Genomic DNA, 27,402 nt, shown 5'->3' with positions numbered 1-27,402 from the left:
TTCCTTTTTATGGCAAGGGCTTGATCCTTCAGCAGCATTGGGTCTCTTAAATAAGTAACATTACTTTTGAGTCTGAATATATGTAACAACTACATCATTTTTTCTGTTTACAATTTCACAAATTTGGGATTAATTGCTGCAATTTTTTATTGGCAAATCTCAGTGTATGGCAAATTTGGTCATAATTTTTCATTCTAGCCAGCTGAGAGTCTGCAAGACTGGGTGTTACCTCAGCACAATGGAGCAGCTTTGAGACAGAATGCTTGTTGCCATTTGATATGGCTCTACTGAATTTGAGAAATAGTCTAGTTTCTGCTAGAAGTGCTTGCATATTCTGAACAGCTGTAGGGCTTTCCAGTTGATTGCCAGTCCAGGCCTGCCATGTGACTAGGAGTGCCTTTTTCAGCAGACGGGTTTTTACTAAATATTTAAGATTTGATATATTTCCTCTAGAAGTCGGTCAGGCTAATACTGTTAAATATTAATCCTGAGAAAATTAACTGTACTTTCTGTATCATATCACATCTCCCTGTGTGAAATATTCACTTGTGCAAGTTAGTGATAGTGAAAATGGGTACGTGTTATGGCAGCTAGCTTACCATGCCTCCACAGGGAGGTATTTGAGATACAAACTCCTTTTTCTAGCTCAGGTCTGTAAAGATTTGCAGTTAATCAATCATGAGTCAGTAGGTAAGTAGTAACACTAGTATGTGGCTGGCCAGTGATCGGCCCTGTCTGGTCTGGAAGGAGCCCACTGAGTTCCTACTTAGGAGAAAATGGTGAAGGTGAGCACATGAGGTTTGTGTCCTCAGCTGCTCTGAGTCAGCTACAGCTGCTTGTCCGAGCTGAGGGTCTCAGCCCCACCCCGAGTTAGTAAGACAGTGGGTAGGGTGTGTTAGGAACTGGTAGCCTTATCACATGGAAGTATTTTAACTGAGTAATGCCATAGACACCGTGATGGTAAGTGGGTAGGTAGACACTACAGGTACAGGCTCTTCCTGCATTGGATTTGGAAGGTGTGTCTTGAAACACTCACAGCTCCTGCCTTGGGCTCTCTGCAGTCTTTTGCGAAACCCAAGTAAATGATCGGCCTTTTAAAGAAGGAATATAAACTGATTTACACCAACTTTTGACACATTCAAAGTATTTTCAGAATGACCAGGAGGTCAGACAGACAGCTTGTTTGAGTTGAGTTTGGAAATACAAACACTGGCAAAGATTTTTGGCCTTTGTTGCTCCATTTGGTGAAGTTGCATAGGCTGGAGAGAGGCAAATACAGGATAGAGTGTCATAAACTGTTAACTGCAATGTAGCCATTTCTGGTATATCTGTCTTCCACAAATCAAGTAATATAGTTATTCATGTAAAGTACAAAAGTCGAGGTCTAGCTAGGAAAGGAAGTGTTAATATCTTACATTTCTATTGAAATGCTCAGCTTTGCAGGTCTGATTCCAGGTCATCTGGGTCATTAGTAATAATTTCTCCAGGCGGGGGATGGGGAGAATCTTACAGAGGTTCCTTCTCCAAACTGGTACCCTGTAAATGAAGACATTTACACTTTTTTGAAAGGGAATAAGTAGCTGCCATCCCAGCTTGATAAGATCCATACGTTCACTCTGCACAGTGTTAAATGGCTATACAAATGTCAATGCACTGAAAGTCAGATACAAATTCCTTCACCATTTCAGCATTCAGTGTGATACTTATTCTAGTGATGAGATTAGCATACAAACAAAATATATGATACTTTGCAAAGGGAGACTTCTACTGTGTTGCAAAAATACATTAAAAAAGGTAATGGAGACAATTTAGTTGAACAAGTTCAGACACCTCTAAGCCTAAGTACAGGTAGTACCTGTCCATTTAAAGACAATTTGTTTCCCTTTCCATGAAATAACTGATGCTCAGGAGTCTCAGTTCAGAGCAATACAGGTGGACAACGTAAGCAGATGTAAAACAAAATGGAGGTCCCGCGTAATCCCATGTCCCTCCTTCTTGTTTCCCTTTCTGGCTACCAACCTGTCGTTGGCAAACAAGCTACTGTGACTTACCCTGATTGGTCTTGTAATTAACACCAGTCTCTATTTTCCCTCTGAACTCCGAATTTAAGGGCAACTAGGACTGTCCTTGGTTGCTGTCATCATCTCCAAGAGAGTTTTTGGACTAAAAGGCCTAGAATACAGTCCCTTCCATCCATTAGTCCTTTGCCCAGTGCAGAGCAAGACTTACTGGTTATCCTCTGTTTGTCGTGGCAGGTGTATTTCATTGTAGCAACACATGAAAGTAGATTCCAATGTTCATGGCTACTAATCAGACCTCCAGACAGACCCCATGGCATTGCTTTCATACAGAAAAAGTTCAAAGTGAAGCGACAAAAAAGGGCCTGGTAAACCAAGTAGCAAAGATGTGCCATAGGAGAGCTACAATGAAAAATAAGCCTGAGATCAGGAACCTGCCTTCTTTAAAGCCTTCAGCCCACCTGCCACCAGGGCTATAACCCTTCCCCAGGTTATAACAAGTCAGGCAGCTCTGGGGTTTATTGGAGTTGAATTGCCAGTGGTTGAGCTTAGAATTATTTGGCACAGGTGTTTCTATAACAGTGATATATTGGGAAAATTCAGTGTTCAACAACCATCATATTTCCAGCTGTGCTGTGGTTAGTGCTAGTACAGTGAACCTAATATAAAACATGTGAGAATATTTGCTAGCTCAGGAACTTACTAAATATCTAAAACTTACAATATCTAAACTGCAGTGTTTATGTAGGTGCATTTCTTTGGTCTTGCATTTTCATAAAGGGTGTGATATTGATTTTATAAAGCTGTCACTGAACCTGGACTCTGCTTCTCTGCAACCAAGTGCATTAGTAACCCTGCTAGCCAATGCACATCACACGAACAGGTGAAAACAAGATTATGTGGAATCCAATGACTATTCATTGTCCTTAGCACATTTGTCTTGAGCAGCACCTGTGCATCTGTTACGTATATAGACATGTTTTTACTAGGGGTGCTAGAAATCTTGAAACAAGTGTTGCAAGCATCTATATGTAAAAGAACATAAAAGGGGCAAAGTTAACAAGAGGCTAGGGGACTGTAAAACAAGGGTAGTGAAGTGCGTTCACCAGCAGCAAAATTTGTGACTGTTAAAAGAGTTTTTATGTGTACACATGCACACATATGCATTTTTAGGGGTTCAAAAGACTCATACACGAACATAGTAAATAGTTGGAGAATGTATGTGTAAAACACATGCAAATAAAAATACAGTCAGAGACACTCATGCAAAAGGCATATGCTCTGAGCTGAGATGTGCAAAAATGTCTGATTAATACTTTTGTGCCACAACAGCTCAGTTATTCTAATGTTGTCACCATAGATTTCCAACAGCACTTTCAAGCGATGGCTGTTCCTCTGGATCTCTTCTTGGTAGAAAAGATAAATGCCACTGTGGATCCATGCTTAATTGTTGTATGCATCTGGCTTGAAAAAATACATCTACAGACTATCTTGACCCCATTACATATACCTTTCCTGATAAAGTGGGGGTCTTTTTACCTGTGCACTGCATATGTTACAGGAGAAGCAGCAAAGGCACCTCTCTCTGATTTGAGAAAGCCCATGTGAAAAAGACACTTTGATTTGGGGAAGAATCTTCTCTCCGATATGAGAAAGCAGCTCTGCATTTGTCATGACTCAGTTGATGCTCACAGTCATTTTGTCCATGTGCTGATGATATTTAGAGACATGGCTTGACAGCTCAGAGCATCTTTTGAGACAATGGGTAGAGCAAGCAGAGGTCTAGAACAGGAGTAATTTTTTCTTGGTAGCCGAGGACTGAGTTGACATTTGTTAGGAGCTGGCATTAGCAGTTTGTATCCAACTTAGAATCACACCCATTTACTGGTTAGTAAACTTAAACACAATAGTGTAAAAACTGAATAAATCAAATTCTACTCTTTCAAAAATATACTGATAATTGAAAGCTTCTTGTACATAGTAGTTTGCCATGTATCTTTGCAATTTTACTTTCATTGAACTTGGAAAGCCCTGTCTCTACCTTAGTGTGCTCCAGTTTACCGAATGTGCAGACGTTTATCAAATGGGCCATCAGTAGCTGTAGAAATGCCGTAGTATATCCAAGTTAAAATTCTTGCTTTGATTACTACAAATCCGTGGAGCCCTTGGGTCCAAAGCTTCCACTGAAGCACAGCTATTTGCAAATAGATTTTTATAGCACATTAGTGCTGGAGGAGAGTCCAAAGAAAATAGTCCTTTTCAATATTAGAACCAGCTGTGACTTTCTTGTGCTGATGACTCATTCATTTTTTTTTATAGGGTGGGAGAACTAGGCAAAAGACACACAGAGTCTTATTCAAGACGTTGTTTGTTTTGCAAAGGGTATCCTAGCCACAAGCCAACTTGATCATACCAATACGCAACTCATGTTTATTTAAAACTTTTTTCTTTTAACAGTTCCAATTATAAAAACAGAACCCACAGATGACTATGAGCCTGCTCAAACCTGTGGACCAATGAACCAAGGCTTAAGCCCTCTCTCTAAACCATACTACAGCCAGCAGATCATGATGCCGCCTGATCCTGGTTCATGCCTCGTGGCTGGCTTTTCCTCCTGTCAGCAGAGAAACGCCGTGATGTCACCCTCTCCCAACGCAAGCCCCAAGCTGCACGACCTTTCGTCCTCTCCTTACAAGTGCATCCCCAACCCAGGCCACAGTCACCTCGGACTTCAGCAGCCCGCTGGAGGTGTCCCCACCATACAGGAAGTGCCAAGATCTATAGTTGTGCACCCAAGCTCCCCCGAGCAATCATCTCACATCATGCTGCAGCCGCAGGTGAGTCAACATCTGAGCAGTAGCTGTCCCCTTGGTTATCAACAAACACTCTATCCCAACAGTCCCTCTTCTCCAGTTCCATCTGTTACCCAAGAGCCAACCTATTTGCAGTCCTGCAGTCCAACTCACTCATCCATAATGGGTCAACAGCAGCAGCAACTGCCGAAGGTTCACAGAAATGAGTCTCCAACGACCCAACCACTGTCATTGCCAGAGTTGCATGAGGAAAGTAATCATAATTTGGCCCCTATTCCTGTAACGATCAAGCGAGAACCTGAGGAATTGGACCAGATGTACCTGGATGATGGTAAGTCTTCTGCAGCATAGGTTTGTGTTCAACTATGTTGCTATATCAGTGAGTTCCCTTCACCCCCTCCTCCTTTTGAATCCTCGTGGAAAAAAGTTCTATTAACAGCCTGGTGGAATGGTGCGGATTTTTGCTTGGATTGTCTCTATACAGGAAAGAACTCTTTAATTTAATTTGCAATAATGAAACCATATTATGTAAACCTTAAATATTGTTAGTTACTGTAGAGCTAGCTGCATGACCGATAGCTATGTTGCAGTAGTCTTAACTATATGGTCTTGGCTTATGCCCATGCCAGTGACCTGTGGAATGGCAGTGGAAACAAATATGTCTAACATTGTCCCATCCATAATGCAGTGAAATGTCTGATGTGCAAATCTGTTCATTGGAACTAAATGATAAGCTGCTCTATTTCAATTGAGAAGGTTCAAATTAAAAATAGAGGTACATCTTTCAGTGTAACTTTTCAGTCTGATAGCATCTACTTTTTCTTCCATTCTTATTGTAGACTTGCTGCTGCTTTTTAATCTTTTTCTTTTGTAAGATTCTATATGTATATGTATTCTACATGCATCACTGAAAAGTTAAAATGCTGTGATGAACTTGTCAGACTCTAGTTTCCAAAGATTTATTAGTCGAACGTAATAAAAGGGATAATCTGGCATTTGATTATGTGACCTCACTGAACTGTGATTTAGCACCTGCTGCTAAGTATCCTAGTAATATTCTGGACCTTTACCTTAATACGGTACGTGAGTTCCCTTCCAACAGCCACATAACTTTATATATAACATACCATGCTATTTGAAAAAGAAATGGCTTTGAAAAGGCTGCATTGAAACTAGCTGGTGCCAAGGAACATCTGAATGTGATTGTCTTTCAGGGCGAATTTAAAGACAATTCGTTGCACTGTGTTTTAAAAAAGGACATTTAGTCATTCTATTTTAAACAGCATGATACTCACTGAATTAGGATTACAAATGAATGTGTTGGAGCTTGAGTAGCAGCGTTTTGCTTTTCAATTCTAGGAAAATGATTTTTCTTAACAGAAGTTATTATTGGTTACATGATAGACAGGTCTAAGGAATTTTTCCTAATTGGAGTTCAGTTCACTGAAGTTTTGCACAACACATCTTTTTGTGGCAAGGTTTTGTTCCCGTATCATCCATTTTTGCCACATATCTGTGCTGTGAGGAGCAAGATTTCAACAAACCGAACAAGAAATGTACACAAAACAAAACAAAAAGCCGTGCCCAAATTTTGATTTTGAGAGAAGCCAGAAGTTATCTATGGAAGGAAGAGAATACAGATAAAATCTAAGTCTAGTCTATAGCTGTCTTTCCAGAAAAACACAAGGGCAGTCTTTCTGCCTTACCTCTCCAAAATCCAGCAATCATTTCTCTGACAGCACTGGGAAAGCTGCCTTTGGCTGATCTCTGCTGGAGAAATGGGACTGCGGCTCAGAGATGAAGGGTCAAGCTCCTCAGCCATTTAGGTTTCTTCTGGAGGAACAGAGGAACTTTACTACCATGTGGTCTGAGACATTTTAGTTTTTTCAGCAGTGCTCATTCTTTCTGACAAAGCATAAATGGTTTAGTCTTTATCCCCATCTCTCTTCCATCCCCTCTTCTGGACACACACACACCAGTTCTCTGACAGAAAATCAGAAGTAATTGTAGAAGCCACCATGTACATCTGCACTGATACTTAAAGTTGCCTTTGAAGATCTCTTCAGCTAGCCAATTCCAGCTTCCCTTTGGCATCCAGCAGGCTATCAAAATCGTTCTGTCTGACCACAGACAGGTGTATAATATAAACCAAGAAAGAATCCATAGACCTAACAGCCATGGTAACAATATGTAATAGAAAAAAATTGTGTAGTTCCAAAAAGGTTAAACACCACCAGTTCCCTCTAAGGGTGGGAGTCAGAAATGGTAACCAGAGGAAGTCCCTTTTCTATCTCTAAACTGATATTTAGGTTTGTCTCCAGATTCACACCGATGGAGCACAGCCCACTTGAGCTGCCCTTTCCTATCTATGCCTCGTGTCACTACCCGAATAAAAGGTCATCCACTCTATGTTTTGTGTTGGCAAAATGAAGCCCCTGTAGAAATCAGGAGTGGACTGCTACTGCCTTCTTATTTGTCTTGGTTTTGGGGAGTCTAGAAACAAAGTGTGTGTCAGAGACACTAAAGGCAGAAAGCATGTCTTGTGGGACTCATGCTGCCCAAGACCTTCTGTTCAAACCATGCAGAGCCCCAACATGCCTCAGACACACAGCACAGGAGCATGAAACTGTGAGTCAGGCTGGAAGGCTGTTTAGTTCTATGCTATATGTGTTTCATGGAGGCAACCTTACCACCACCAGTGAAGATATGGTTTCACATTACGTTTAATCTGATGTAACTGCAGGCTCCCATGGAAAGGGTGGCCTAGATCCATCTTGCCCTTAGCCACATGTTCTTGCTGCTTCCTTTGAGTCATATCAATTGATTATGGAGCGGCCGAGCACGCTAATGGAAAATTAACCTGCCAAAAATAGCAAAACCCACGTAGTTTTCCACTGGGTCATCTCATGGAACCACATCCCCTGGGTCCAATAGCTGGGTCCAGCCCACAAGAGAGGCAGGAAGCCTGTTGCTGAGGGTCATGGAGTGCAGCGGAACCGCTCTGGGTGGCAGCAGCTCACCCATAGGCCAGAGTAAGATTTGGAGCCACATCTAATGTCATCTTATCCTCCCCAGCAACACTCTAATCAACTCACTCTGTCTTGGTAAAAAATCTCCTAGTTATGGAAGGATGACATCTGGGCTGTCTCACACGGTCTCAAAGGGCAGTTTGGCCACTATGGTGACAGCCTGGAAACAACCAGTAGTTGCTCCTGGTCTCCTCTTAAATGCTCTTCACTGACGTCTGCACCGAAAAGGCAAAGCACTCCACATATGCAATGTCTTTGTGCTGGGTGCGTTCTGTTCAGACCTCTGGCTGTAACTGTGGAATAAGGGAGAATGGGTTTAGCAGAATGGCTCATACCAAATAGGAACAACTAATTCTTTGTGTGCTTGGTTTTTGGTGTTTTGTTGTTGTTGTTGTTTTTGTTTTTGGTTTTGGTTTTAAATAGGAGCTCTTAAGCCATTGGCATTGCTTCTCATTAGTATCATATCCATCTTTAAGTGTTTTCTTTGTTGGAGGAGTGGGTGGGATATCTGAACTTTATGACCATATTCAGAAAACCAGATTATCAAATCATACCTGTGAGTAAGGACAGTTACTCTTTTATTTTTTTAATAGGTTGCTGCTCTACCTCTTTATAATTTGTTGTCTCACTGATTCAGTTCAGATTCCTTCATACAGCATGATTTAAACTTTTTTTTTAGTATTTTTTCAGTCTTTGCACCTGTGAACAATATGAAAGCCAGAGAGAGGTCAGATGTAGTTGACTGCTTTCCTTGCCTGCTACTCTACCAACTCTTTCTCTTACTCCTGAAGTAATTTAAAAGTAATGAAATATTTTAATGACATTAAAAAATAAATTCTCAAAATATTACTCCATTAAAAAAACATATCTCATGGTGTCTTGTAGCTGTTTTAATACCTTATTTTACCTGAAAGTGCTTATGAAGCGTGAGCTATACACATCTAAGATACTTATGGGACTACCAGACACATAAAGTATCTAACTGGTTATGCCAGATTATACTTGGTAAAACTTTGGTTGCTCATTACCACTTATCACCCCAAAGTTACCATTTTACTCCCTTACCACTTTGGCGATGTTTGATTTATGTGTTTAATATACAAACAGCAAACTTGGACCAGGTATAAACAGAAATTTTTTTGTTTCAACTTATGGGATCAGAGCAATATTCATTTCTTTTAGTCTGGAGTATCTCCAAATATGGACCATCTAAACTGCAGAATATAGATGGAAAAAAAACAGTCAGTGAGTTTATATAAATATATATCCTGTATATGACATTTTTCTGCTTCAGAAATGGTGGGCAACTGAAGTGATATAAAGGGAGCACCCAAAGAGACTTCCATTTTGACAAATAAATTTCGGTCTTGGCAATCTTGTCGTAAATCAAAATCTACAGTAGGAACCTGGGCTACTCATTAAATGTACTGTTCATTTCAGTATGTGAATATATGATTCAACATGTAGAACGTATTTAAAACTCATCCCATAAAGTGATACCTGATACATTGTGGCTATACTCTTGATATTGAAATATCGGATACCAACACTCGTTCCAAATAATTCTGAGTTCAACCTCCTAACACAGATTATGGCTTACTCCCTTTGCTGCTTTCACAGCAAGTTTTGATTAAAAGCAGTTGAAATGTGACATTTCTGCTTGGTTTTGGTCCCCTGCGGGAGCCCATGGTCCTTTGCAGCAGGAGAGGAGGTGTCTTGCAGCAATCGGTGGGGCGCTGCTCCATGTGCCTGAGCCACCCCTGCCCTAGACAGTGAAGGTTACGTGACATTCTGCTTTCAGATCTAAGCTGGGAGGATTGTGGGGTGGTGGAGCCTGCGGAAAATCCTTAGGCAGGCAGGCCTGAGGGACCTCTGCAGTATAAGTCTATGAAGTGACTGCTTTTGAGAGAAAACATTTTATTTGGGGACCGATGAGTCGAATGTGCTGTACAGCCCTTTTGAGATGTGAAGTGGAATTAGCATTGCCCAAAGAGATGGACAGTTTGGGGAAGCTACAAGCTGATGAGAATTCTTCCTGGTCCCTTGAACCAATAATTCTCTCAACAGGATGTGAAAATTTATTTAATTTATATAATACTTCACTTTTGTGCATGCTCTTCTCTCTGACCCCCTAATTAGAACTTGGGTCAAAAGCAGTACTAGTCTACTCTTGAAGTAATCCTGCTTCTTTTCTGTTCACCAGGGCAGCTCAGATAATTTTTTCCAAATTTTTACTGCTTCTCGTAGTGGCAGAAGAAACCCCAAGCTAGATGTGGTGGACTTGAAGTTCACACAGCTTTCAGCATGTTCAGGCAGCTGGGAACTGGCCCGGCTCACAACAGGAGATGTTAAAAGTGGCTTGAAATCACTTTCCTTATCCTTGTTTCCCTTTCCTGGACCTAGTGTAGCTTGTGTGAAACACAGAACTGAGCTCTGAATTTTATTTCACCAGGAGGAGAGAGTTCAATTATGCATGCTAATGCCAAGAAACATTTTTCAGGTTGTAACTGGCACTCCCACAAGCTATTACATTTTTTACCTGGAGCAGAATGACACTCCATTGTGAAATTATTTCCTGCTGTTAGAAACATCAAAGAAAGCAGTTTTCATTACAGATGAAAATGAAGCTATTTCAAAAAAGCAAGGGAGAAACACATTGATACCAACAAGAAAAAATTTATGACTTATGTTCTCAGCAGATTTCAAGGTGTATTGTATGTGGTGTTATCCCATTTGTTATATTAATGCACAGAAGTTTACAAAAGCAGCTTTTAATTGAAAGCAAAGCAGCATCCTGAAGGATTGTTTAATCAAGGTATGCTTGAGTACTGAAGCTGAAGGCCTCAGCTTCTTTGAGCTTTTCCTGGGTTCCAATCACAGCTTTTGAGATGCGGTCCCAGCCATATTGAAATCGGTGGCCCACTCCCATTGCCAGCAATGGAGCCAGGGTTCCACCCACCATTGAAAAAACTGTTTTCCAGAACTCCCCAAGTCCTGTGTAGAAGCCAGAACTGGAATAACAATATCTGACAGGCAGATCTCTTGTCTGAAGTTTTGTATATTAATTCAGCTTCCTTTTCTGCACACGGATACTTTCATAAAGGTTTCTATCCTGATCTTGACTTGATTTGATCTATAAATCTTTCTGTAGTAAGATAAAAATACATAGGCCATAAATGAAGGTATTTGATGTTTAGATATGTGGCTAACACAAAATATCAGAACCACATCATCATCTTTTTTAAAACAAGGAGGCTTTTGTTCTTGTGATTGTCTTTGCACAGCTGTGAGTTTTATAGCACTATGCCAATGAATGCACTCATTGCGATTTTTATTTTAGTCTGAAAAGGTAAATTGGGAGCATTAAGCCCTCAGTAAGTATGTAAAAGTGGGAAAACCACAGGTAAAGTGTTACTGAAAGCTGCAGCCCTGCCAGCCATTTCATTTTAAACATGGCTCTTTTAAAAATAACTTTTGCAGTAAAAGCTGTAACTCCTGGATGTAATATGAGCTATTGCTAATGTCATTGCCATGAATTGCTTACAGTGTTGAATGGTTAGATGTCTGACAAGTCCATATATCTCCTATACAGTATAAGTTTTTTGCCTCTAAACCATGTGTTCTTTTTTTCACTCCTCTATGTTTTTAAAATGCGCATGGTTTAGTGATATAGTTTATTTGAACAGGAACCATAGCAGACAGAATTATTCTTTTGCTGAAACATATCCTTTTTCATACATCTCAGCTTCATGATTAAAGCGATTGGCTCTTGAGGCATTAAGTTTAGTCTGCTGCTGCCACAATTATGCCTTTGAAAACTCCTGAGTGCACTCAGTGATTTCCAGTAGTCCAGATGTCATTAGAACAACACACAGGTAGTCTGCAAAGTCCAGTAACACTATCTACACTTTGGTCTGACTTGGACAAGCTTTTCCCTCTCTCCCTCTTGGCCAAGCCTCACAGCTCTGGGAGAAAACAAATAGCTTTCCTCATGGAAAGTTTTACTTAATCTGGCCTGGTGCCTGAGCCTAGACCCTCCTCGTCTCTAATGATGATTGAAGGTGTACATGCTACTGTGATAAAACATGCTGAGTCGTTAACATTTGGGGCTTGAGTTGTATGCGATGAGTAAGGGAGGACTGAAGTAATGTGTTCGAATCAGACCTTCGGGGGACTTGCACGTCTGGGTTTGAGGGGTATCCTGTTACACGAAACCGCACACCCACGGGATCGGGTTTTGCTGTTTCTAGCAAGTTTGCTGAATTGGGTGTCCCTGGAGGCCACCAGAAGAAAGCCGCCAGAGGAGCAGCTGATCAGGCTAGGTGTCACTCCTGGTTTTCTCCAGTCCCAGCTGTATGGTTGACCACAGAGAAGACCTACCTACCTCTTAGCTGCAGTATGCTGTGAAATCTAGCAGCAAACTTTGCTTTCTTCTAGCATCAGCACTTAGATTTCTGGGGAGGTCCTTGAGTCTCAGGCTCTCAAGGAAGTGTCTGGTCCCTTCAGAGAAGTCCTGAGTACCTCGCCCCTCATTCAGTGGTGACAGCCACTGACAGAGGGAGCAGGAGGCTGGCCAAGTGATGGGAAAGCTGCAGAAATCAGCAGGCAGTGCTTTGCAATGTTTTGATACTGAGGAGTATTTTTAGTGTCAAAAACACAGCATTTGCTTGATGTGCATCTGCAGACACACCTTTATGTTAAACATTTTGACTCATTAGGTGATCAGCTGAAGCCTCATTGCACCCCCCTTTTTCAGCTAAGTGCCAGCTTCATGCTGCAGCTCTGCTAATGGCTGTACAACTAGCTACGGAAGAAGTCGCTTCTCCCTCCCATGCCTGATTCATTCTCCTATTTCCATAATAATGGCTGCTGGCATTACAGTTTCAAATGGTAAAGGTTTTGTGGGTTATTTTCTGTAAGTTTTCCTTGGCGATTAGGAGAGAAGAAGTTGCTGTATCTGAGCCTTGGTAACATTTACATCTGCTTTTAAGCCTGGAGGAGTGCCAAGGAAAATATGTGGCTTGCAGAAGCACAAGCTTCATGAGAAAGCTTTGTTCCAACGCGATTTATTTTAGGAATATTTTGTTTGTTTGGAACATTTCTGCTGAGCTGTGCAGTATTAGCTGGTCAGGTGTGGCCACGTGGCTCATGTACGGCCTCTGTGCTCTCATGTCCTGAACCTGTCCTGAGGAAGTGGTTGTAGAAAACCCTCTTCACCAGGGAGCGCAAACCCCTGCTGCCTCTCAGCAGAGCTGGGCTGAAGCGAGCCACCGGCTCAGCCCAGCAAACACATACATACGTGTCAGAGGAAGCGCTCTCATGAGTAAACTCTCTGACTTCACGTACAGTGCTCTTGGCTAAGCTCTAGTGAGCTGGAGTGTTGCTAGATTGCAGAGCAGCGAAGGAGCTGCCTCTGCTCCCACTTAAGTCAGTAACACTGTTCCCTTTGGGTTTGTTGGGAACGGGACCAGGCGTGTGGCTGGTAGTTAAAAACGCATAATAGCTGCATTCATTGAAATCTGGTTGTTGATAGACAGGCAGAAAGGGAGGCTTTTCTGGCAGATTTCTGCACAGCACAGTTGATTGTTTCATCTGCGTCTGCCGGACAACTGGGGTGCTCGGTCATGGGACTGATAGTGGCTTGACCATCTCTGTCGAGAGCGGGCTGCTTGATAACCTGGCTCCTGGTCTTTCCTCCTCTCCGAGGAGCTGATGCTGATTGCAGTGAAAGGGAGCACAGGCTTTCCATACCGGGCTTATCTCCAGCCTAGGAGGAAGCTTATGAAAAACAGCAGACCCTCAAAATGTTCCCCTCCTTCTCTGTCACTGAGGAAGCCTGCAAAGTCTGGACATTGAAAATACCTGGAAACAATCATTGAGTAAGAAATACAGTAGGAAAACCGTGGCCGTCTTCCTCGTTGGCTGGCTTGCCTGGGTTTGTCTGCAAACCAGGGAGCTGGACCTGCACTCTCCCTGCTTTACAGGCTTTGCTTCGTTGGTAAGTCTTCTGCATTTTCCACACTTTGAAGCCCACTGCAACACAAATATCAGAAAACAAAGTGAGATGGTGCTGTGTGTTGAAATTCCCAAACTGTATTGTCCCTGAGCACAGGCATTGCAATATGAGCACTTGAACAGTCTGGAAAAGCAATGCTACAGGCTATCGAGGTCCATAAATAGTGGATTAAATTCTTTGGTCCTTGCATAGTTATAGCTCCTGTTATTCAAGCATCATGTCTGCACAAGAACATTCCTCACTTGCCTTGTCTTTGTACAACTAAAACATGATTTCTCTGCTTAATTTTGGCCCTTCTCTGACCATATGAGATTGCAGGAGACAAGATTTGACTCTTCCTGTCTGTGCTGTCCAGATTGCTCTTGAAGTTAGATTTCTTTGGAAGCTAGGGCTAAAGATTTGTTCCATTTCATAACTCTTGTGTTAGCCTTGGGATTACAGAATAGGTGTTGCAGTAGATATTATGAATCAATTTTGATAACCTGGGAGCAGCAGACAGTTCTTTTTCTAGTGTTTCATTGGCACCTCACAAGCAAAATTTTCGGCAAGCTACTTAAGGAGAAAAAATGGTATTTTAGGTCACAAGAGAAGCCTCCAAAAATACAAAACTGATGAATATGTATTTTAACTTTTATTTCTGTCCTGTATATGCAAATCTATATACACATGAGGTATGTGTGTGCATGCATATGTGAGTGCACATACACAGACATATAGGTAATGAGCTACAAGACCTAGTATACTAATTCTTTTACTTCTTTGAAGTTGTGGTGGGTGAGAATGACCTAAGTCTCTTCTACTCGTGACTGACTTCTCTGAAAATCCTGCAGGTGCTTGTTGAGTAAAACCTTATAGAAACATGAGGTCAGGTGGAGAAGCCCATCCTGTGGACCTTCTGTTTTGCACAGTTAGTTTCTGAACTGAAATGCCCATTGCAGCTCTGAAATCTGGTTCCATGCTGCTGCATGCCCCTGAGCTGCAGTTGTCATTGCTGCTGAATGTTTCTCAGGCATCTGCACTTTTGCTGCCCAGATAATCTTTTGGAAGACTGAAACAACTGTTAAAGATGATCTCTTCACTACTAGTTGGCTTTTTTTTCCCCGTGATAACTCTGCTCAGCCATGCTCTGGGCTGCACTTGGATTCAGCTATTCACTCAAGGGCTTTCACCTCTGAGCATGTGCGAACCATTAACAACTTCTCCAGGTATCTTCTCCTTATATGTCTCTGGGTGAGTAGTACTGGGAGGTTCAAATGTGCTTCTCAGTCTAAAATGACTGTGTGTGAAATGGTCATATAGAAAGAGGTTAGCAGAGAAACTGGTCCTGATTTTTTTCAGTTATGCACACTCTTGCTTGTTTTCTTTCTTCTGAGAAATTTCCCCAACTGTTAACCGTTGCACAAGACAATACAAAGCTGTCCCTTGGGCCCTAGAAATCAAAGGCTAGAACTTCCTGAAGTTGCTAGAATAGATGCAACACAAGTTCAGGTTTTGCAGAAAGATACAATGAGCTCTGGCTAGATGTATCTCACCTGGGCACTGCATGAGCTCTCTTTGAAAGAGGGCCCTGGAAGTGGAGATCGTTGCTCTACTCTCATCTTTGAGTTCCTAGGTAACTTTGGAAGAGTTCTCAGGGATTTTTGTTTATTTTTTCTTCTACTTAGAGAGTATGTTAGGATGAGGAAAGACCTCATTGCAAAAGAAAAAGAAGCAAAACTGATTCCAGGGCAGAAAGTGCCATCAGTTACAGGGAGAATATGCTTTTTGTATCAGTGGACAAACACGGCAGCAGTAGCTGCTTTGGAGAACTTTCCAGGGATTCTCCCACTGTTTCTAGAAACCCAGGCTGGACCTTTAAAGGCCAGACAAGCACCACTGCAGTCTGTTTAAAACGTGGACTCACAATCGGACATCATGTGTCAGATGATCACTTGGTAAGAACCTCCATTATTGCCAGGCAAACTGCTGGTTTCTGCCCTACCTGGCATATAGCCAGAATTGTAGAGATAAAGGTGACCATCTTCTTTGCAGAGGGTTTAGACTTACCTTTTGCAATCCAGTATCCCAGATATTTCACACTATTTCAATGGTAAACTAGGGTCCTAAAGAGGAACCAGCAGTTCTGAAGTCAAGTTTTGCTGGAAGGATGTGCTAATGTGAAACCATTTTTGTGCACTATTTTAGTAGCTAGTTTACAAGTCCGGAGATAGCTGCAGCCCTCATTGGAGCTGGTGCATACTGGTTGGCAAAATCAGACCTGTGTGACAGGACTCCAGGACATCAAGTCACAGCAGGGGCTCTGCATGAGACTGCACCCAGTCAAGGATTCAGCACAGCTGAGGGATCGTGGCCCTTTTTGACAAGTGCAAGCCAGTGCATGTGTATATATACATCTAATCTATTTGGGGAACATACTAAAAACCAGAAGCTTTCTCATGATTCTGTGGCACAGTTAGAAAGCATTTTAAAGTTTCAGACTTAAGACTATGGCTGTGAAACTAGCTGGTGGTGTAATTAGAATAAAAGAAGGCTTGAGAAAAAGAGAAATGAGAGGAAGGTTAAATATAACATCCCCATAAAAAAAGTTGAGCAAAGATGAATTTTGGAAGAAGAGGGGAAAGAGTGAGTGTAGGTGTGAGAGAGAGGAGTTGTCTAAAACTGAAATGGTACAAATGAGTAGTAAAAGCCTAGGATTTGAGTGCCATGGAAAAGTGTGTCTAAAGAATACCACACTCTGCCCCAAAGTAATTTAAGTAGAGATAAAAGGAGAGATGATGAAATGAGCAACGTGCCCATTGAACTTACATATATCTGAGGAGAGAGTATATCTGAGCAGTAAGCTCTAGTCAGGGAACCCATCTGTTTGTATTGATCTGCAGTGAGGTGGCTGCACTGTGTGGGAATAGGAGGTTTTGGGGCCATGACTCTGCTGGGACAGGACCCTCAAATAATCCTGGGAGTTATTTCTGTGCTCTGTTACCAAGTTCTGTAAGGAGTGAGGAAAGGGCTTCAGTGCTACTGCTGGGTGGAGAGAGCTCCTGCAGGCAGCAAAAAAAACCCCTCAGAAGTATGGTAGAAAAGAAGGGGATTGGAAAGGCTCTTTGAGTAAATACAATCACATCACCTGAGCTTTCTGAGAAATGTTCATGTCAGTTTTAAGACTTCTCTTGCAATATAACAGGGCATTCCATAAAAATGAGAAAAATCAGAAAATGTTATCCATTGGCCCAATTAGAAATTACCCAGAAAAAGTACTACTAGGAGGAGTAGAAGTGAGGATTTGTAAAAGCTCATTTTCAAGGCTATACAATTGAAGAATAAAACAGGAAATCCCGTTACTCTGCAACTTTCAAAAGATGACATTCAAATTATGTTTAGGACATGATCAAATTCCATGAAAAAGTTTTCGTCAACTTCGATTAATGTTCTGAAACAGGATGTGTTAAATCAGGGAAAATAATAACAGAGTTGCAAATAAATTAACAGAAGATTCACAACACATTATGAATCACTGTATTAAAGAATCAGAGCCAGCTATTTCAATAATGGCAGGATAATAGCAAAAAAAATTTTGAACTAGAAAAAATTAGAACATCTGCTGAAGTTTCCAAATCTGTATTTAATATTAACTTGGGAAAGGCACCTTGACTGAGTGGTGTCTCATCAAAATTTTGTAAGTGTTTCCAGACCAAAAGCACTTGGATACCTTAAAAAAAAAAAAAAAAAAAGAAAGAAATCATCTGCTCAACTGAAAAGAAAACTTCTCCTCTCTAAACCCTTCCCTACCACTGAATTTTATAATGGGAAATATCACCATCTTCAACCAGAGAAGCAATGAAATGCAAATGTTTCTGTGTGATCCAGTTTTTTTATTGATTGTTAAGATCTAGTACCCGAGTCTTTGCCCTGCTGGCTGCTGTACACAAGTTGCTTCTTCTGTCCCAGTGAACTGATTTGCTGGAACAGGGCCTGTCCTTGTGTAACAGTACAATTAGCTAACAGTGGGATAGACTTTATTATTATAAAGAATATTTTGGATTCAAACACTCAGCACAGAGTATGAAAAGTGAGCAGAGTTTTGGTAGGAATGCCAGACTTCCTTCCAAGGAACCTACAAATGGATGGACCATTTCTTTGGTTGTTAGGTGAATATTCAGAAAAAAAAAAAACAAAAAAACAAAAAACAAAAAAAACCACCCCACAAAACAACAACAAAACAATAACAAAAAACAAACAAACAAACAAACAAAAAAACACCAAACAACCACTACTTTTAAAATTGGAAGCAAACGTATTGTCTTTTTTCATTTTAATCTGGAAGGTGGTGGGAGACAGGATTGCCTATGTCTGATTATGTGAACTGAGACCCTAAAAATGTTTGATCAGCCAGCTAGAGATGAGCCAACTGTATATGTGATGTTTCAGTACCTATATTTATGGTCTCTCTGATGATGAAATCTAGATTTCTACAATGACCAACATAATTTCTCTGCTGTCAGTTAAGACCTTGTTTCAGGGAGAAGCTGGCAGATGCTTGTGATGCCAAATGAGGCTGTATCATGCTTTCTGTTGTGCATGGTCCCCTGAGCAATGCGGGCCACCACCTCTCTGTGCCTATTTTCTGAAAAATGTCAGTGTCCAGAACGTTGTCTGAAGACAGATTTAAATTTCATATGAATAACTTTCTTTGAGGGGGAAAACCCCACAGCTTGACACACTGAAATGATTGCAAGAATTTGTCTTCAAGATGTATAAGTAGAAATATTTCTCATAACATGGAAAAGATGTCTAGATTTTACATTGCTGCTACAAAACAAAAATCTTAGAGTGGGAGAACTTACCTTTGGTTATTCTTGATTCAGTTAACTAGAGCAAGTCAGAATATATCCATCTATATGTAGTGCAGCTGCACTGATTTCAAACTATTCAGAGCCTAAGCTTGTTTATTCAAGAATGAACGTACTAGCTGGAGGGACAATTTTTCTAGCTACATCCTGACTTGAGATTACCCCACTTTTAAGTACAAGCAGACATTTCAGTGCATCTTTTCCTTTAGAGACTTCTATTTATATTATGGATCTGTATCTCATATGCCGATGAAAGTCAGTAAAGGAAATTAATTTGTATGAATGGATTTAATAAATTTCATAATTTACCAGTAATGAAATCCTGGTTTGCAGAATGAGAAATAATAGGGCTTTTCCAAAATATCTTAATCCTTGGCTATGATTAGCAGCATAAAATGAACTATTCTTTCCTATGTGTCTAAAGTCCAAGTTGTGCTCCATGTAGCTATGCAGTACTCTTTCCAGTCTCATGTCAGTAAATAATTGCAGTGCTGCTGTTTAGTCTGTCTCTGACCTTCGCTATTTCTTGAACAAAAGTTGAGAATCATGACAGATTGATCTCCTTCTGTGATCTGATCTAGTCTAGTGTGAAAGGAAAGTTCATTAATCCTACTCCCAAATTCCTTAACCAGTTTACCATAAATGTACTACTCTATAAGCATATGTAATACAGCATAGCCATAACAGTGCTTAAAACAGGATTAGGTAGTACCTCATATTTTCTAACTACTTCTACTTTTGCAGAAACAGAAATTCACTTTCTTTATATTGTCAAGTGTGATTTTTATTTTTTTTTTAATATTTTAACTAGTTTAGGTTTTATGAGTTTAGGCTAAAATATTATCCAGCCTGTCTAAACTTGGCCACATTGCATAATTCTAGTTATTTTTACCTGAACATGAACCAAAGATGATTCGTGTTTTAAGGAACCTCTTTTGGGTATGGGAAGAACCAAATAGCTTAACATCATCTTGCTTTAACAATTAAAAATTGGCAGCTGAACTGTGTACTCAAGCAAAGCAAGGATTTTTAGACCTACAGAAATGGTTTAGAATCTAAAAAAGAAAAACCACATGCTACTAAAACCCTGTGTATGGTTTTCCACTATTCCATAGAAAGCAGGTAAGGCTCTAGGATCAAACCGTACCCACAGACATATGTTTTAAGGCCAGCACACTGAAGTAAACACAGGAATGTGGTTGTCCTGTTTGAGTGGTACCAATCAGAAGTAAATCTGCTCACATCAGAGAAGTTGTGCATGCTTCAAAACTCAGGCAAAATAAGATAATAGATCTTCTTGCTTTTTTGCATATCAGCATTAAAACACTTCAAGTAATCTTTTGGGAATAATGAGCAAAATAGGGTTTTTACAATGCCGTGGCTGATTCTTTCCTGCCAAGCCATCAGACCTGTACCTTGTGTATTTGTAGACTGCCTTTATGTGTCTGCTTGTGTTTAATAAGGACTTGATGCAGAGCCCATTAAAGTGAATAGGAATTCCTCTGTTGTCTTCTGTGCTCTTTGGATCAGGCTCCAGCTTACAATTAGAAGAACCTATCACTTAGTGCTCTTGAAAAAAAGTCCTATGTTAAAAAAAAATGCATTAAGATTTCTAATACTGGGTGAAAATTTAAGGGCCCGAAAGTTGATGCAGACACAAGTTATAGGTCCCAAAATAACTCTAAAATATTATATTACATTAACATATAAAGGTTAACAGCACATACAATAATGTGAAATACTGTCTGAATTGTACATGTAGTGTGACTGACTTGCAGGGTTGTAAGAACTGTCACTTTAGTTGTTTGGGTGTGCTGATATTCAAATAGTATTTGTTGGTTGTAAGGCCTAGGCTAAAGGGATCTTAAAAGTTCTTGCACATTGAACAATGGATAAGTATATTTTGGGTGAATGCACCATGCCTGTTTCTGTCCCCCTTTATTCTAGTAGGTAAGAAATTTTTTTCCTGGAGTAGTTGTCATACAGATATGTAAGGTCCCTTTGTGCCATTCTGGAGGTCTCTTGAGTTGCCGTACTCTTTTGTGTGGTCTGTAACAAGACAATGACAACACTGCACCATGCAGTCTCTGTGGAAAATGGGATAATTTCAACAATTTTCCATTTTCTGTAATGTTTTTCTCTGAAGCAGGGGGCCTTCTTTATGTGTGCAATTCTCCATAGATAGCCATGGCAAAGAGAAAGCATGAAAGCTTCTAGGGCAGAACATTCATCCTTGCTTATCTGGCCCTTGGAGACATTAGCTAATCAAGGCATGATACTCCATACAATAGGACAAGTGCTGTAAAGCTACCTCTGTTATCCCAGTGAACATGGAGACTTATTATTCCCATGGCCATTTTACAGGATTTGTTTTCTTCTGACAACAACATCCACAGCCTACAGTGCTATCGGCTCCAACAATGAATCTGATGCTCACTGGGTGTTATCGGCTCCCTAATAACTGTCTCCCCCCCCTTTTTTTTTTTTCTTTTTCCCACCCCATTTGTGAGAATTTGTCCCCTGGAGCATTTCTCTATCAGGCCCCTGCAGCTGCTGTTATTTTAGATATGGCAGGAAGTAGGTACCGGAAAACAGCGAGAGCTTGCGGCACTGAGAAAAATCTAGAAATTCCTCTGATTTACCCCAGGCTCTGGCTCCAATCAAAGCCGGTAGAAAAAAAAAAAAAAAAAAGGAAAAGAAAAAAGGGAGAAAGGGAGGTGTGGGGTGTTGGCAGGGGGAAAAGCCCAAGAAGACAACAGTGTCTGGGCTCTGTGTGCCAGCAATAAGAGTTTTAGGCCTCCCCCTCAGTGGGGTGCTGGGGAGATGCTTGATGCGGCCATGCACGCCAGGGAGCACTTGGCACAGCAGAGCTGGGGTGGACACCTGGGTACCACCACAGCGGCAAACCTGCTGCCGGCACCCTCCCTCGCCAGCTGAGAAAACCCCCTCTCACCTCCATGGAGACATGCCATTAGAAAAGCACATCCCTTATTTACACTCTCCCTTCTCCACTCCAACATGCGCCTAAAGCAGATGGGTTTACCCACTCATCAGGTGGGCTCCCATCAATGCCTTCAGCCACGCAAAGCAAAAGGGTGCCAGACAAAGGTACTGCTGAAGAGTCACTAGAGCAAGAAATTTACATCACTATTATTACAAGTATTTCTTAATCTGCTAAGCAAACACATTTTTAGCCGCTTTGGATACCTTTTAAATCAGGAGGGCTCTGGAGATGACTTCTAAAAGAAAAAGAAAAAAAAAAAAAGAAGAAACAATAAACACCTCCAAACCTTTCAGTTCAGCAAGCGTTTTAGATAAAAAAACACCACCACCCCCCACACAAAGCGGAAAAGATACTACCTTTAGAACTGGTTTTAATAAAGAAATCTTCCTCTTTGACACAGCAGATAAGGAGGAGGATGTCCGCCCACAGACATCTCACACCATTAGCAACCTAGTTAACATCTGTAAATGTTTTAGGGAAAGAAATACACTTTGAGACATTTCTTTTTTAATTACAGGCTCCAGATGAGATTTGTTAGAGTAAGGAAATGTATCCCATAGCGACTGATGTCAATAGCAAGCAGTCCCTAAAGCCAGCCAGAATTGGGAAAGCCATGCTGTTTGCTGCTCTTGGCACTGCTCCCTGCTTTCACAATGTCAAACTTAGAACCGCCTTTATATGCACTTTCCATTTTTTTTTCCACAGTAGCTGTTGCCAGCAAACTGTAAACTACCGTATATCACTCAGATTTAAGAACCTAAACTTTAAAACAAATTAAACTCTTGTTGACATTGTAATAAAAATCAGAATCGAACTGAACAGCTCAGTAAAACTGCACTTCAATTATTTTATGGATTTAAGATTGTTTTCTAGGATTCCCAGACTCCCAGTACAGCAAAGTTATTTCCTCTTGGCAGATGTCTGGAAAAAAAAAAATCATTGAATGGATAAAATTATGTGGCAGACACTAGATTGAAGCCTAAAGGGAGGAAATGGTGTCTCCCCAGCACCTGTAAATATTTGCTCTGTGTCTTGACCAGATGAGCATTTCGTCCGCGATTTGAAAAAAAAGTCAAGGTATTTATTTTGTGAGTTTTTAAGAAAATAGAATTTTCATCTGTCAAAACCCAGTTTCTAACCAGGTGGTTGTGTGGTTTTGAATGAGAACAGCAAATATGGGTCTCACCCATCCTTCTGAACCATTTCCAAATGCAGGTAAATGCATGCAGCCCAGGAGTGCTTTGAGTTTCTGGCCTCTGCTTATCTTTCATCTCTCTACTTAGCAGTTAATGTTGGGTATTCTTTTTATAATTCCTTTTTTTTCCCCTATTCTGTAAAATGGAAACAGAGGTTTCCATCCGATTAATTGCCAGGTTTCCATTCTTTATAATGTTTCCTCTCAAAGCAGTTTGGAACGAAAGTATTTCAGAAATGTGTGTAGACGGAAGCTACTGGAGATAATAATTTGTTTCATGTAACTGTGTTTTACAAAAGATGTGGTGCACAGGAAAAACTGTTGCATGGAGCAAACAATCAGCTTGCGCAGTCTTTCACCAAAACCTTTGTTGCACTTACCTTTTCTTCTTTTGTCACATCAGTGAAATGTCCTTTACTGTCCCTAGGGCCCCACCCTAAAACGTGTTGCATTCCCAGGGTCTTCAGTAAGAGCTGAGAGTGCTTGCTGGGTTGCATGCATATCTCCTGTCACAAGGATGCTTCTGAAGATTGAACCAGATGTTGAATATCTGCATGCCCACAGCTAGGACCTAGGGTCTGCTTGTTCTGGCTGAAATCCCCAGGGAGCTGCAGTCTGTCCCTCCAAGCAATCTGTGGTTGCGTGGATTTTCCAAAGTTGCTCTCTTAGGCTCCGTGTGTTTACCTCCTCATCTGAACTGGCTGGCTTGACTTTACTGAATCTCATGTAATCAGCCAGTTTTCTTCATTGTAGCATTAATAATTTTTTTTAAGCTACTGTTAAATCTCTTCCACTCATTTTGTTGCCTGGAGCACCTCCCGAAGTGCAGGCCAAATTCCTACTGGCATTTGGATGTGTTGCCAGATCACAACCTGGGCCATGGAAGCACCCTGTCATTTCTCAGCTATCACAAAGCGATCGTTTTGGAGTCCAAGTACTCAAAAAGTGGCAGAAAAGAAGTCTGTCACATGTTGTCAGTGGTTGTTTGGAAAGTGCAATGCAAACATTTTGAATAAAATTTCAGGTCCTTAAGTGTGCTTGAAAGATGAGTGTTGTACGCCTGTGTTTCTCAAGTGCCTTTTTCCTAGTTCTCTGGTGCTGGACACAGGTTTGCTGTGCTTCATTCTTGGGCCAGAATAATATTTCCTCTAGTGGAGAGTACTGAGGATCAGCACAGTTCTCGTGTCAAGCACTGAGCTGCAAGGAGGAAGGTTTCTTCTTCCCTGGGAGTCCAGCTGTGATTATTACTGATATTTTGCAGCCATATCTGGTGTTTTTTCTGTTGACATTGCTCTGTCAGTCCAGCCTAAGGAGCTGTTCAGTAGTTTAGCACAACATGTGGGAGAGGGGAAAAGAGAAAAAGACATTTTACTGTGTTTGCTGCTCTGTCACACTGGGACCATCTACATACTATGTAAGAGTATTCTTCCAGCTGCTCTAGTTTGAGACACTTGCTATAGGTGGTTTTAGCATCCGAGCAGTGGAGTTCAGCAACTGTCTGGATGTGGTGGTCTTCACAGCTACATCTTGCTGGGGAGAACACCCAATAGCACCCAGCTGGTTTCCCTACCATGGCCCAACTTGCATGGATATGTCTCCAGTGTGGCTCTATCAAATCAACCTTTGGATCAAACCTTCCCAGCCAAACTGATTGAGAGTTCCCTCATGAAAAGGTCTTTACCTAGTGTAGTTAGTGTGGTGCAAAATCAATGCAAGAGTATCATTAACCACTGCCAGAGCTCCTTCCAAGGAGCAGTGACAGAGACAACCTGCTCTTTGAACTGCAGCGTTCTTCAGCAGCAGATGCTGCCATGGTTAAAATCATATGGCACTATGTACAGCTCGCATTATAGTGATGGCCAGGTCATCATGCTGCAAGCAAATTTATCGCATGACAATTTCCCTGCATCATCTTTTTTTGCAGGCTGTTTGCAGCCACCAGTACAGATTCTCAGATTTAGCCCTGCTTCTGTGCCCACTGCTGAAGATTAGCAGCTGTTTTCCATCACCTAAGGACTTCCCCCAGCTAGTGCGACCTTTCCCAGCATAGCCCTCAACAGGCTCATAGGTGGATTTCTTTTCCCTTATCAAACACAATAAAATTTTTATTAGCCCCACCCAGCCTTTCTCTTCCACTCACTGAGTCATCTCATGGCCATCAGTTTATCTGCCTGAGCCAAAGTCCTGTGAAGCAAAGGTTAGTAAGCAAAGCTCAGCCTTCACCACAGCCTAAGCGGGAATGCGGCCCAGCAGTGGTCGCTCCCAAAGCAGTACATAGGCACATCCAGCACTGCAGACGCAGCAACACGCTCACTGCCCTCTTTGCTGAGGTAGCTGTGTAGCATGCACTTTGAGGTTTGCTGATGAAAAGTGGTATAAAGTAAATAGATGGTGATGATGGTGATGATAATAGGGCAAGTAGAGTCCATTAAAAAAAAAACAAACAAGCAAACAACACAACATGCACATACCCACCCCAAAACCAAACAAACCAACCCTCCTTGCTCAGAAAAAAGATCAGATAGACCCCATTTTAACCTATATCCAGGACACTTTTAGAGTTGAGACCTGATGTTATTCCTGCTGAAGTCCATCAAACTTTGAGGCTGGTTGAGTGGAAGAAGAGATGAGTGTCTTGGCCGTTCTCTGCCATAGAAAGAAAGACAATGACACTCAGAAAACACTCCTGTGTGACCCAAGGAGCTTGCTGCTTTCTTTTCCTTCCTTCCTTCCTTCCTTCCTTCCTTCCTTCCTTCCTTCCTTCCTTCCTTCCTTCCTTCCTTCCTTCCTTCCTTCCTTCCTTCCTTCCTTCCTCCCTCCCTCCCTCCCTCCCTCCCTCCCTCCTTCCTTCCTTCCTCCCTCCCTCCCTCCCTCCCTTCCTCCCTCCTTCCTTCCTTCCTTCCTTCCTTCCTTCCTTCCTTCCTTCCTTCCTTCCTTCCTTCCTTCCTTCCTTCCTTCCTTCCTTCCTTCCTTCCTTCCTTCCTTCGATATGCCCAGATGCACAAGGTGGCTCATTTTGGAGGATTCCAGATGATCACTAGGGGCCACACTATTATTGCATAAAGTCAATTAAAGAGCATACGTGCACATCCCATTGATTTGATTTAGAACTAACAAAAGCTTCAGTAATGTGCAATTACAAGAAACTTAATGACCCCTTTATATTGAATGCAACTTCTGTGGCACCTAATATGCTTTGATGAATTGCTCATTATGTGCAATGTTGGAAAAGCTTCTAAAAAGATTAATAATTGTATAATCAATAGAGAAACTCAGTCTTATTTGGCTTTTTTTAAACTCTGAAATCATTAACTCATAGAGGTTATGGATCCTCTCTTTCTCCTCCTTTTCCTCTTGCACTCCTGGATTATTTTTTTTTTCTAAAGCTAATCTGCCACTTTTCCAGTATGTGGAGAAACCCCTTCTTGCATTCTGTAGAAAGGTCTGGTCTGATATGGGATTGCCGTGAGAGTTCCAACAGGCTTGTGCCGGTGGCCAGCAGGAATCACCAGTGCTGGGCTGAATGTGTTCACAAGGGGCGATCCTTTAGCAGGGCAGGAGGTCCCCAAGTAGGAGGTCCTTCAGCATTGGGATCAAGACTTTTACAGTGTGGTACAGATCCACTCTCACTTTCCTTTTCACTGCCTGTAACCTTCAGGAGCTGCCAGCCCTTGGGGCCATTAGCTGGGCTTTAAGCTTGCTCTTATAGCCATGTTGTTGCCCACACCCCAGTTGACAGCTGGTTGTGAGGTAAAGCAAATCTTGTGGGATGGGATCAGAAATCTGAAAGTAAAAGGGAAAAAAGGAACTTTCATTTCTGTTACATTCAGGGTTTAATAAATACTGCCAGGGACGTCTGTAGGCTAAAACACAGGCAAATGTGGAATTGCTTTGAATTCATTTCGATTTTGAATCCACTCTCATCGTGCTTCAAGGCATGATTCATGAGTTTTGAATGCCAGGGTCTGACGGCACTATTTTACCGTTGGGCACTAAACTGAAAAGTAAAACTGATCACCAGGATCAGGTTGTATTACTGTATTTCTTATAGTGGGGGCAAATTTCTGTTTTCCGTAGGAAAGTGGTGCCTGCTCTTCCTTATTCCTTCCTGACTGATACCCACAAAGCTTCCAGCAGTCACATCTCTGGGTTTTGGCTGCCTTAGGTAGCATTTGCGTAGTTCTTCTGTCATGTGGAAATTTTGTGTAAAACGTAAAATATGTCTGTTTCATTTCCCTTACAGATGCTCTTAGGAACGTAAACACATAATTTTGGTTAAAATGTGGTTTATTGGTCTGTTGCCCAGCCCTAACATCACATGTGTTATGTATGTGTGTGTCAAACGCGGCTTGCATTGTACCGGGGCAGATCCTGCAGTCCCCGCGCAGCCCAGACCCCAGCTGCACCAGGCAAGGTTGGCTTCAGTGAAGGCTACTGAAAATTCCTGTTGACTCTCTGATTCTTTGGTATGAAAGCTAAA

General features: G+C 41.5%; 1 protein-coding gene across 6 annotated transcripts in view; it reads left to right on the top strand.

The window, feature by feature from the left end:
- The window catches only part of NFATC1 (nuclear factor of activated T cells 1), a 115,593-nt gene that overhangs the window by 77,941 nt on the left and 10,250 nt on the right, over positions 1–27,402 (top strand). For 2 of the 6 annotated variants that reach the window (XM_065831978.2, XM_065831979.2), the window contains exon 9: positions 4,476–5,162. In XM_065831978.2, the coding sequence (XP_065688050.1) occupies positions 4,476–5,162 (687 nt within the window). Of the gene's footprint in view, positions 1–4,475; positions 5,163–27,402 lie in introns of those variants that run through there. The other 4 variants (XM_071804646.1, XM_071804645.1, XM_071804647.1 and 1 more) reach the window with 4 other exon arrangements.

This window comes from Patagioenas fasciata, chromosome 2, assembly GCF_037038585.1.
Source record: "Patagioenas fasciata isolate bPatFas1 chromosome 2, bPatFas1.hap1, whole genome shotgun sequence".
Classification (NCBI taxonomy): domain Eukaryota; kingdom Metazoa; phylum Chordata; class Aves; order Columbiformes; family Columbidae; genus Patagioenas; species Patagioenas fasciata.
Note: the sequence above shows the minus strand (reverse complement) of the source record. Positions and strands in the feature narration are given on the sequence as shown.